The sequence below is a fragment of the Spinacia oleracea genome, chromosome 6 (assembly GCF_020520425.1).
Source record: "Spinacia oleracea cultivar Varoflay chromosome 6, BTI_SOV_V1, whole genome shotgun sequence".
In the NCBI taxonomy this organism is placed as follows: Eukaryota; Viridiplantae; Streptophyta; class Magnoliopsida; order Caryophyllales; family Amaranthaceae; genus Spinacia; species Spinacia oleracea.
This window is the reverse complement of record NC_079492.1, coordinates 9,796,249-9,808,715: the sequence shown is the minus strand read 5'-3', so window position 1 is coordinate 9,808,715 and position 12,467 is coordinate 9,796,249. Positions and strand designations below refer to the sequence as shown.

Here is a 12,467-nt window from a genome sequence, read left to right as displayed (position 1 = left end):
CACCAACGTATCGCTTAGAGCGAGTTCGTATTTAGCCATTTGAATTAGTCGCACAAATATCAAACTTCATTATCATTAAACGTCTAAACATCCTGAATACATTATACGAAATAGGCAGAGCGTGCGCTAGAAATAAGTTGTGCAAGGTTGAGCAATTTTCTAGCGCAGGGCATGTCGGCGCTGGATTTTTCTGGCGTCAGTCTGCTTTTTTGTCACTTTGTTATTTCGAGACAGAGACCAATTGAATATGCATGCTTTCGCTATAATATTCTGGCGCTCAGTGGAGCAGCGCTGGAAATATTTAGCGTCGTCCTGGCAGGCGTTGGAAATTTCTGGCGCCTATCCAGGTTTACGGAACACGTAATTCTGGTCGTTTTGATTCGCCGTTTTTTATTCGTTTCTTAACGTTTTAATCATTTTTTGTTGACCTTATTGACATTGTTGACCCTAAACTATGTGATGGTTGGTTAGTTTCACATAGCACATAATATTTCTACAAGAAACTAGCAACAAGCATGAAGTCAATTCATATTGCGCACTTAGTTTATGCAAAGTCTCTAAGGTTTATTAGGCTGAGTGCCGATGGTACAAAACCTATCGTCAATTCCAAGTAACCCCCGGTCGGGGTTGACGAGTTCATGAGCTAATTTTACCATAAAAGGCATATCCGTTATGAGTTGGAGTGACGCATACCAAGAATTGACCCAAGAGGCAAGCGATTTGGTTTGGATAGGTTGACTACAACGAAAGTGTCGAATGGACAATTTCCGAGGCGTATACACCCCCCGTGGCTATTAGGTGTCCTTATTCTCAACTTCGAAGATGTTAAACATGCGGAGGAAGCCAGGATTGATATGCGGTTCTGACCCGATCGAAAATGTTGCATTCAAGTTTCAGGTCGTCCCAACTTAATAACGAAATAACGCGGCGTAGAGTCTGATTTCTTCCCCTGGGCTTCGTCGGCGCACTACTTGCACAATTATGTCATTATACTCTCGAGTGGAGTTGCCACTACGAGGGTGGTCGAAAAGAAGAGTGTTTCCTTGGCTTCTGCCATTTCTCATCGTGCTTGTGGAGGCTGTAAATTTATTTTTAGGAATGATTTGGGTATAGTTGGTGAATCTAGGCTGAAGTTTGCCTTTTTTTTCTTCCTTCCCCGGGCTCAACGCCCTTCCACCCTTCTTGTCTTTCTCTTTCTTTGAGCTAGCTCCGGGCTTGCTCTGACTTAATTTTGACGCTTTTTGTTCTGACGAACCTTTTTTCTTTTCCGCTGCTTTGTTGAATTCTTCGGTTCTGATGAATGCATTTGATATTTTCAGCACTTATGCCATTGTGGTTGGGTTTTTCATTGAAGGCTTATCACCGAATTTCCCCTCCAGGAGGGCATGCTTCATCGCGAAGATTGCAACATCGGGCTGCAGGTTGGGGATGTTTGTTGATTACAACATGAATCAGACCATGAAGTCCTGAAGACTCTCGCCCCTTTATTGCTGCACTGAGGTAAGCTCGGCACTGGTCCGTTCCCTTCGATTATTTTTAACGAACTAAACACGAAACTTATGTTCCAAATCATCAAAGTTGTGAATCGATCCTTTCGGCAACGATTTGAACCAAGTGCCTGTTACTCCTGTTAATGTGGTCTGAAAGTATTTCCACCACGTTGCTTCAGTGTGATTAGACTGGTACATGTGCTGCTCGAATGATCTCATGTGATCTTGTGGACCGGTCGTTCCATTGTAAGTCAAATGCGAAGGTAGCTTGACCTTCAGAATGTTTTCCATGACCAGCACGTCAATGATTAGGGAAGACTTCTACGTCATAACCTTCTTTCCTAGTCTCTTCCTAATCCCTCTGCTCCCCGAGGTTTTTGCACGAGAATCCTTGGGAATACGTTGAGGGCTAGGAGTTCAATCTCGCCTTCTCTTATTCCGCCTAGTAGCTCAGTTACATGACTCTGGCTGGTCTGTAAGACGGCTTGAGTCACCTATCCTTTCGTGCACCGACGACTTTTGCCTGATGTGCACGCTGCTTCGGGTCCGTGTTTGGTGGCTAGCGATCGTCCCATTACTTCGGAAAGTTCTGGGAGTGGGTTCTCTGTACCACTCCGGGTGTTTTGGGGCCACCTCTTTTGGAATTACGACTGCTCTTCGTCCACTCTGTCCCTAGCCGGGTTCCTGCCATTGGTGGAAGTGTTTGGGGTTACCTGGACTAATCCCCGTCTAGTTGCGGCTCTAGATTCAGTTGTTGCCGTCCTCCGGTGAGTAAAACGGTCATTTCTTGCATTTTTCTCTTTGTCTCTGTGCAAATAAGTTCTGCATTATTGTCAGGGCCGCGGTTATTTTTTCTCTCGTGTGGACTGTAGATCTAGATATGAGTATGCGTTGTCCTACTCGGATTTGATTGGATATGCGCTTGAGATTCTGATCCGGTATCTGAATAGTCGAGATGTTCCATTTTTCAAAGAAAATGGTGGATTTTTTCAAAGCTTTGTAGTATCTTCCCCATAGACGACACCAAATTGTTCCGGGTATGAAACAATGAAATTCGATTGAAAGCCCTTTCGTAGTGCGCAAAATCTAGCTTGTTCTTGAGTGTTGATTGTCTAAGAATACCTGCACACAAGTAGGATTAACTGGTCTGAGGGTGTTACTGGGTTCGGGAGAAAAGAAAGTTCTTTAGATTAATGTGTGTGAAGGCAATAAATGAATGTACCTTGGAATGTGCACTAGGGCGACATATTTATAGTGTTTGTGTTGTAAATGCGGTCGAACTTTATTACAAATGGGTCGTGGGCCGCTTATAGGAGGCGTAGATCCTTTAGATGGTGAGCTGATTAATTATGTTGTATTAGCCAATTGGGCATTTGGGCGACAGGCTCAATGGTAGCCAATTGAACACCCAAACAGTATTAGAAGATAAAAAAATGAAACAAAAATAAGTCTAGACGGTGACTTGATGAGTAATATACAAACACAAACAATGCCATCAAAAATATTGTTTGTGAAACAAAATTGAATGAAACATTGATACAACAAAATCCTGCTGCATAAGGCTCCAAATTATTGAGGTAGGTTTTCCATCTTCAACAATTAGAATACTAATTACAAAGCTAAACCATCTACCTTGGATTCATCTCACTAATTGTTACTTGATTATGTGTGTATGGCATTGAGTCACAGGAGGTTGATGTCGATGTTGAACGTTGCTGATTCGGCCTCATCGCAAGTGTACAAAATCGAGGCCGTTGAGGTGTCGAAAGTGTACTATTAGTAGAGTTGGTATTGAGCATGAACACGATTGTTGACATGTTTGGCCTTTCATCTGCATTCTCTTGTACACATAATAACCCTAAATGTATGCTTCTTAAGACTTCATCAATCGAGTATGAATCTCTCAATGTTGGATCCATGAACTCCAAAGGTTTTTCGTCTTTCAAACTTCTCCAAGCCTACAATTAATGGTAAATGTACGTCTTATTATATTGCTTGATATTGAATTGAATATGAAATACTGCCAATTTTTTAAAATGATCTTTATAGTTTTCGTTTTTATCTGTTTCATAATGTTTATTATACTTGAGTATGAATCTTTCAATGTTGGATCCATGAACTCCAAAGGTTTTTCGTCTTTTAAACTTCTCCACGCCTACAATTAATGGTAAATGTACGTCTTATTATATTGCTTGATATTGAATTGTATATGAAATGCTACCTGTTTTTTTTAAAATGGTCTTTACAGTTTTCGTTTTAATCTGTTTCATAATATTTATTATATTTGATTTATTCTACTTTTAAGCATGAAAAATTACTTACCTTTCACTCACTTTCTCTCAATTTACTCATTTTTTTTCACTCAACATTTACAACTTTTCACTCACTTTCTCTCAATTTATTCACACAACATTTACAACTTTTCACTCGATCACTTTCTCTCAATTTATTCATTTTTTTTCTTACACTAATCTACCTTTTTACTCATCTACCTTACTTTATCCATATTTTATTGTATTACCCTTCTTTTTTACACTTTTTTTTTAATTTTATTTTAATATTTGTGCAAATAGTAACAATAAAGACCATCTTAAAATCGAAATAGTATTAAAAAAAAGGAAAAGTAATTTTCTTCTACTCACGCATGTCAAGAGATCTCCTTGTCCGGATTGAAGGAACTTGTTATTGATCCTTTTGCCGCTTACAATCTCTAATAGTAACACGCCAAAGCTGTATACATCTGATTTTATGGAAAACTGTCCGTACATTGCATATTCTGGTGCCATATAGCCACTAGAAAAGATTGAAAAAAAAACAACTTAAAATTAGAAGATATCTAGATTAGGTACCATGTACGATATTTGAAAATTATTATTTAACTATCTCTTTTACAAAATATTTAACTGAAATACTTATCTTTAAATCTATATATTGCGTAATTAATAAATCTCGAACGTACTGATTTTATCATATAATATACAATTTCTGCCTACTACGTATTACTACCTCAGTTTCAAAAAGATCTTTACACTCACTATTTGCACGGACTTCGGTGCAATATCTGACCGTTAATATATCCAATTTTGTATGGCTAAAAATCATAAAAACTTGATATTCATAAAATACATTTCGAGACAAATCTAACAAGATATCTCATGCATTATAATTTTTGATAGATAAAATGGTGAGAATTTATGGTCAATGTTTTGATTGTTGGATACATTTTGCAAAGCGTAAAGAACTTAATGAAACAGAGGTATTATATATTTTATACGTTTAATATGATGATTTGACCAAAATATTTGATATTCTTAATATATATGTTAATATGACCAAAATATTAAGTAATAATATTTTCTATTATTGATATGATAATATGCCTAAAATATTACCAAAATTGTATAATAATGTCATATTTCATATCCTATAATTATTTCTATATATAAACATTCATACAAAAGGAAATAAAATAAAAAAGAATAAAGTATATACTTCATTCGTTTCGGAAATATTGCACCATGGTTGACTTTGACTCTTAGTGCAAGTAAAAATTATAAAAAAACTAATATTTAGAAAATATATATCGATACGAATTTAACATGACCTCACATGACTAAAATTTCTTCACGTACGAATCACAAAAAATGGCCAAAGTCGTAGTGTAAATACTGTAAAAAACAAATGGTGAGATATTTCCGGAACGGAGGAAATATGTTCTTTGACGGGAAAATTTTGCACCAGGAAATGACATGTGTCATTTCTGATGTTTGTTTTAGTATAATGTAATAGATGACGGGAAACCAACGAAATAGGACTAGAATTAGTACGACTTACTATGTTCCAGCAATTATGCTTGTGCCCTCCTCTGTTTGTTCAGCTTCGAAGATCCTCGCCAAACCAAAGTCTGCAATTTTAGGGTTCATATCAGCTTCAAGCAAGATATTAGCTGCTTTTAGGTCACGGTGGATTATCCTAGGTCGAGAGTCTTCATGAAGATAGAGTAATCCTCGAGCAATGCCTGTGATAATGTTGTAGCGTGTAGGCCAATCCAGTTCTGCTTGTTTTCTAGGATCTGAGGCACATATAATAATAAGTTATATACGCAGTATTATCTCCGTTTTGAAATTATCTTTACAGTTTTCGTTTTGGTTCGTTTCATAATGTTTTCTACATTGTGCTTAATTCTATTATTAAACATAAAAATTTACTATTTTACCCCACTTATCCCACAACATTTACAATTTACATTCACCTTCTCTTACTTTGTTATTTTTTTACACCCACCCACTTTATTACATAGAGATCCATCTTATTTTTTTCATATTTTATTACATTCGTACACATACTACAACAATTTATATATGTAATGACAACTTAATTACGACGGATCAAAAATTCGGACGTAAAAGTCTTTTGTGACGGGGCTAACAACCAAACAATGACGGGAACAACCGTCGTAAATGTCTTTAATTTTACGACGAGTTAACGACGGGATTTTCCATTAATGATGGCCCCCTTTTATGACGGGTTCGCGACAGGAAATCCCGTCATTAATCAACAATTATTGGCTTTTAGCGACGGGAAATATTTCTTATAGTGGCACTTTCCCTAATTTGTGTTAATATTTGTGCAAATAGTAATTGTAAAGATAATTTTAAATTGGAGGTAGTATATCTAGGTAGGGTTAGACACATATTAAAAGGTGCACCCGTCAATGATATATATTCAAGAGAATCTCAAAGTAAACGTACCAAATAGAAAACAGTTGAGGCTTTTGTTAGGAACATATTCATACACAAGAAGCTTCTCCTCTCTTGTTAAGCAAAATCCCAAAAGCCGAACCAGATTTTTGTGTTGAAGCTTGGCTATCAATACAGCCTCATTCTTGAATGATTCTATTCCCTGTTCAGAGATCCTGCATAGCCTTTTAACTGCTATGTCTTTTCCATTCGGTAGGACTCCCTAAGACATGAAGAAAAGCAATCACAAGGGCGCGATCAGATCAAACATAACAATGAAAAAAAATCTTTTGAATTAGAGAATCGGAATCAAGACGAAAAGGAACTGGTAAGTAAAGAAGATCTTGGATGACAACTCAATATTGAATGGTCAAAAATTCTGTCGCGAAAGCCCTTTGCTACGGGGATAACAACCAAATAAGGACGCGAATAACCGTCGCAAATTCCTTTTACAATGGGCTAACACCGGAATTTTCCATCAATGACAGTCCCCTTTTATAACGGGTTCGCCTCAGGAAATCCAGCCACTATTGACCTTTAATGACGAAATTTCTCGTCGTTGATGGTACAATTTCTTGTAGTATATATATGCTGATTTCATAATTGATTCTTGCATATTATTATATCTCAATCGGTAATTAAAAATGGTTACCTTGTAGACATTGCCAAATCCGCCTCCACCAAGCTTTTGATCATTTGAAAAGTTGTTTGTTGCAGCTTGAAGGGTGTTCAGTTCGAACATCAAAGAATCAGTAGTTGTGAAATCCTCAAGCCCTAGAGAACCGCAAAATGAGAAATAGATCATCATAGAATAATTAGTTCCGACTTAGGTTAATTCTCATTCCCATCATTTATTACAGGCTATCAAACAGACTGTTAATGGGTAATAACCTTTAAAACAAGAGAGGGGAATAACCATTTCCAATGTCTAGAGATAGAGACTCCGATGCCTTCTTCGCTTTCTTGGCCTTCTTGCGAAAGTGATTCGTGCATAAAGCAATTAGCAACGCCACCGCAACTATTGGCACAACGATTGAAACCGCTACTCTCGTAACAATAGTTGTGTTATTTCCTACAGAGGAAAGACATTTAAATAATTATAGGTCTAAGTTGTGTCACTACAAGAATTTATATCTTTAACGACAACCTAATTACGACGGGTCAAAAATCCCGTCGCAAAAGCCTTTTGCGACGGGGATAACAACCAAACAATGACGGGAATAACCGTCGCAAATGTCTTTTACGACGGGTTTATGACGGATTTACGACGGGATTTCTATTAACGACGGCCCCCTTTTATGACGGGTTCGCGACAGGAAATCCCGTCGTTAATCAACGATTATTGGCCTTTTTGCGACGGGGATAACAACCAAACAATGACGGGAGTAACCGTCACAAATGTCTTTTACGACGGGTTTATGACGGATTTACGACGGGATTTCTATTAACGACGGCCCCCTTTTATGACGGGTTCGCGACAGGAAATCCCGTCGTTAATCAACGATTATTGGCCTTTCGCGACGGGATTTTCCGTCGTTAATAGTACAATTTCTTGTAGTGTGTGTTGCGAAGCATAAAACTCTACATATAATAATATTTATAGAGCAGAAGAAGTATATATATAAACAACTATATAAGATATTAAAAATGGCTAAAGGACTAAAATTTACCTGACGGTAGTGCTAGTGATGACGGGGGTATAGACTCTTGTGTTGTTTCATTTGTTTGCATTGGTGTCGAGAACAAACTGATCAAGATTGAAAAAAAAAGAAACAAATGACATTCGAGCGCGCATTAGATCAGTTCAATAAGTTTTAATTGAGTCTTATAATTGACTCTTTTAAATTTACTCTCTCGAATTAGGTCTGATAATATCAGTTTAATTATGTATAATCAGTTTTAACAAATTCAGATAAGTTCTGGTTTCTTCCACCAAAAATGATGAACCCAAAGTTAAAGCTCAAATTGTGGGTTATTACAATCATTTACTCCATATCCTGGAAATATTTTTGGAAAAACAAAAAAGATAAAATGTGCGTTACCTTGTCATGTTGGGAGAAGGGCAAAATGTAAGCACATATGACGTTCGGTAGCTCTCGCATCTGAACGTCCTAGTGATCAAGTCGGAAGGAATAATATGCGCCCGTGGGCACGAACTTCCAAACACACTTGTCGATTCTATGTAGTCACTATTCTGGCATAACAACCCTGTTCTACAACAATCTTGAGTCACAGAACAAGGATTTCTACACCCCATCGCACTCATATTCCCATTTGTTATCCTGTACCTTGACGGGCATGTGGTTTCGTCAAGGTCGAACACACAACCAATTATCGCGCAAAGGTCGTCTCTAGTCACACCTTGTGGAGCTACCATCATAGGCAGATTGTATCCTGCATTGATGCTGACATCGTACATGTCCTGGTTCTCAATTTGGCCGATACGAAACTCGGCGACTGTCACAGGATGTGATAACGACGTGCCTTGGCACTCGATCATACCGGTACCACAGTCGCCGTTCTGGCAAGTGAAATTTCCAGAGTTATCTACTGAACATAAGGTCCTTCCCCATATGCTACCCGCCCAATTCGACTGGATGTTTATGGTGTTGGATTCCCCTCGGAGGAGACGAAATCCGCTCGGAACACGGAATTCGGAAATGTAATCTCCGTTAGTCGAAATCGCCGGCCATACTGTGTAGTCGCAGTTATTCATTATTGTTATATTCGTCTCTTCTCCTGCAACAAAAATTAAGATCTTGGACATGAACAACAAAAATTAAGATCTTGGACATGAAAATCAAAAAGTGATAGACCGTGATAAAGTTCACAAGTTACGACAATTAAAATGTATTACAGTTTTATGTGTCGCTCTTTCTATGGTGCCAAAAGGTGTCACATAGATCGTGACTCATCAAGTTACTTTTACTATAATGCCACATTTTTACTTTGAAAATATGTAAATAAGATACTAACTCCGTTTCAAAATGATCTTTACATTTTCCGTTTTAGTCCGTTTCATAATGTTCTTTACGCTTTGTTTTATTCTATTTAAACATGAAAATTTACTACCTTACCCTTCTTACCCCACAATATTTACAATTTTTCCACTCACTTTCTCTTACTTTATTCTTTCTTTTTCTTACACCCAACCACATTTTAACACATTTATCGGACTTTATCCATATTTTATCATATTCAACCAAATTTTCTATTTTTGTCTTAATACTTGTGTAAATAGTAACTGTAAAGATTTTTATGAAACGGAAGTAGTAGTAAATAAAAGATAGTTTTACTTACCAGCGGTATGGGTAAAGTTAGCGCGAGGGGGCACAAACGACATGTTAAAGAAAGGATAAATCTCGTATCGGGCGACACAGCTAGGCTGCAAAATTACTCCACCTTGATTCATCCTAAATTTACCAGCAGCACTCATCAAACATGTATTACAATCACCTGAGATCAAATCCGGTGTACAATGCCCTAAACCATATATCGTCTGATTATAATTGCTCGTAAAATTCACAAAATCTGCCGCAAATTTCTGTAGAGGTCCGCCAATTGCAGCTCTGACCGCAATCACATTAGCCATCATGTTCCCCATAATCCCCATGAACCGAGTAGCATCGCCTGTTATCGCTTGCGGGCTTGAATAGATGAACGTCGAAGAAACATCCACTTCGTTGAAAAATGATCGGTCTGAATACCTATGTTGAGAAGAGTAACGTACATGTGAGTTGAGATAGGAGATTGACTAAAATATAATCAAGTTTGGTGGACAATTCCACCGATCACCAATTGATTTTAGGGTGGAATCCGATTTATACTACTTTCGTTTCATAAAGATCTTTACAGTTACTATTTGAACAAGTATTAAGACAAAAATGATAATAAAATGTAGATAAAGTAAGAGTAAAGTGAGTGAAAAATTACAAATATTGTAGAGTAAAAAGAGTAAGCTAGGTGATAAATTTCCATGTCTAAAAATAGAATAAAGCAAAGTGTAAAAACCATTATGAAACGAACTAAAGCGAAAAGTGTAAAGATCTAAAACGGATGTACTCCCTCCGAATCTAAATTTTTTTCCCGTTTGGAATTTTGAGACTATTTACTATAGAAAAGAATCTCATGAATTATTACCAATATATAAGAAAAAAATATAGTCATACGAGGTCTTGTTTGATTCATCTCAAAGAGTACTTTGCAGTACCAAAATTTTATAATTTTTAATAACACCTAGTTAGAGATACTAACGATGTAAAATACGCATTGACAAATGTGCCAAAGTGAAATGGGAAAAATATTTAGATAGTAATTAAGATTGATGAGTAACACCAATCACCCATTGATTTTAGGATAAAGCTTTATAAGATTTATTATATGAATTAAGTTAGTCTCTTCTTTTGTATGGCCCCGATGAGTTTATCATACCTGACTAAGCACTCCTCGTACCATATTATTGCATCCCTTCGATTGGGACAATATCTCCTAGGGAGGTCGGTCGTGGTTGCGGTGGTGACACAGTCTCGGCACGAGCTAGCGTTCAGGTCACCGCGACAGAGGAAGTGTCCGTAAATGACGTCGTTGGTGTCGCTGTTGCCGGAAACCGCTTGATGGTAGCCGTTTGGATTTGTGGCATTCGAAGACAGAAGACGAAATACGGTGTTGAGATTCGCTTCGTATAGACTATTGTTGGCGAAAATAGTGGTGTTTGGGCAGTGAGTTTGCAAGAAGTTTGGAACAGATAATGATTTGGGAATCGAGATAAAGATAATTAGAGTAAAAGTTGGGAGGATTAGTCTAATTAATTGATCCATTTTTTTTCTTCTTCTGGTGCTTAATCACAAGGCTTCCTTGGATATTAAAGTAACATTAAAGTCAATAACGCCATAGTTTTTTGATTAATATTATAATGTTTTGTTTGTTAGACTTTTGTTCTAAGGAAACGGGTCAAATTAAGTATTGTAAGAATATTCTAATGTATAGGACTCGACGAAAGTTGAACAATTTATCATTTTATAATTTAATTTGTCATCTTTTCTATTTTTGGGTGTAGAAGTATATATCGATTATTATTCACTTTGTTCCTTCTAATTTAAAAATCATTGTACAAATTGTAAAATAATTTTATTTTACATTGAGTGCGTGTAAGACCTATGCTTATGGTACTAAAAATTACTTCCTCCGTTCCACAATAGATCATTTTTCATTTGCGCACTATTCATCAATCAATTTTGACAACCTTTCTTTCATTGTTGTGTAAGAAAAAACATAGTCAAGTGAGATCTTGTTAAATTCGTATTAATTCAAGGATTTCAAATATCACACTACAAAATAATCATTTTATAGAGACGAGGAATTTCGTCTCTATATAGTCCAAATCCGTCTCAAAATGATGCTTAGAGACGGATTTGAGACAAAAATAGGGTGTCACTATAGATGGCGTCTCAAAAAAATTTGAGACGGAATTCTCGCAAATCCGTTACATATTTGAGACGGAATTTTTGAAACTCCATGTAAAATTCCATCTCAATTTTAATTTAGAGACGAAAATTTAGTAACCCGTCTCAAGTTTGAGACGTTTATTGTATCCGTCTCAAAATCCATCTCTAATTGATGCATAATTTTGTAGTGTCAACTTTTTATAATTTTTACTTATACGCATTTAAAGATATTAATGTTCAAATAAGCGCGTTGGCATACGTGCAATGAGAAATAATGCATCTATTGTGGAACGGAGAAAGTATAAATAAATTTATTTTTCACTGGACACATGGGAGACCTATTGATTACGGGACCGTGTGTAGGAAAAATATAACTTTTCAAACTTTATAGGGTTCTGTCCTAAGATTAATTGATTATAGGATAAAGTAGCCCATTGAGTTTATATGTTAGTCATTATCGCTCCCTATTTTTCATTTGCAATAATTAATCTCAACTCAGATGGGCGATATGTAGTATGGTTTTTAATAGTGTGTGAAATTTGTAGCATTAGTCAAACCTTGTAGTTGCAAAGTAATCCAGCTTCATCTTTTTTTAATTTGCTTCCCAATTTATGTCCGCAAGTCTTTGAACCTATAACAGTCAACATTGGCAAATACAAAATTGAGGTTAAGTCTAGGAAAAGTCTAAGTCCATTAATTGTAGTAGTTGATTATATAACTAACAATTAATTAACAGGAAAATGGAAATTATTTGTAGTTAATAAATACTTTGATCACACGTACTTCTACTCCAT

The 12,467-nt window shown here is 36.5% G+C and overlaps 1 protein-coding gene across 2 annotated transcripts; it reads right to left on the bottom strand.

The window, feature by feature from the left end:
- Positions 1 to 2,952: 2,952 nt before the first annotated feature.
- Positions 2,953 to 11,088, bottom strand: LOC110797267 (cysteine-rich receptor-like protein kinase 6). Of its 2 annotated transcripts, XM_022002358.2 has the most exons (10): positions 10,661 to 11,088; positions 9,530 to 9,936; positions 8,272 to 8,968; positions 7,900 to 7,976; positions 7,146 to 7,301; positions 6,882 to 7,003; positions 6,242 to 6,452; positions 5,325 to 5,562; positions 4,133 to 4,283; positions 2,953 to 3,448 (listed from the first exon to the last, which is right to left on the bottom strand). In XM_022002358.2, the coding sequence occupies exons 1-10, from the start codon at positions 11,044 to 11,046 to the stop codon at positions 3,119 to 3,121; spliced, it is 2,775 nt and encodes a 924-aa protein (XP_021858050.2). In that variant the 5' UTR covers positions 11,047 to 11,088; the 3' UTR covers positions 2,953 to 3,118. The 2 variants fall into 2 exon arrangements, with proteins under 2 accessions (XP_021858050.2, XP_056687399.1); XM_056831421.1 differs by lacking the exon at positions 10,661 to 11,088 and having other exon boundaries at positions 8,272 to 8,987; positions 9,530 to 9,652.
- Between the last annotated feature and the right edge of the window lie 1,379 nt (positions 11,089 to 12,467).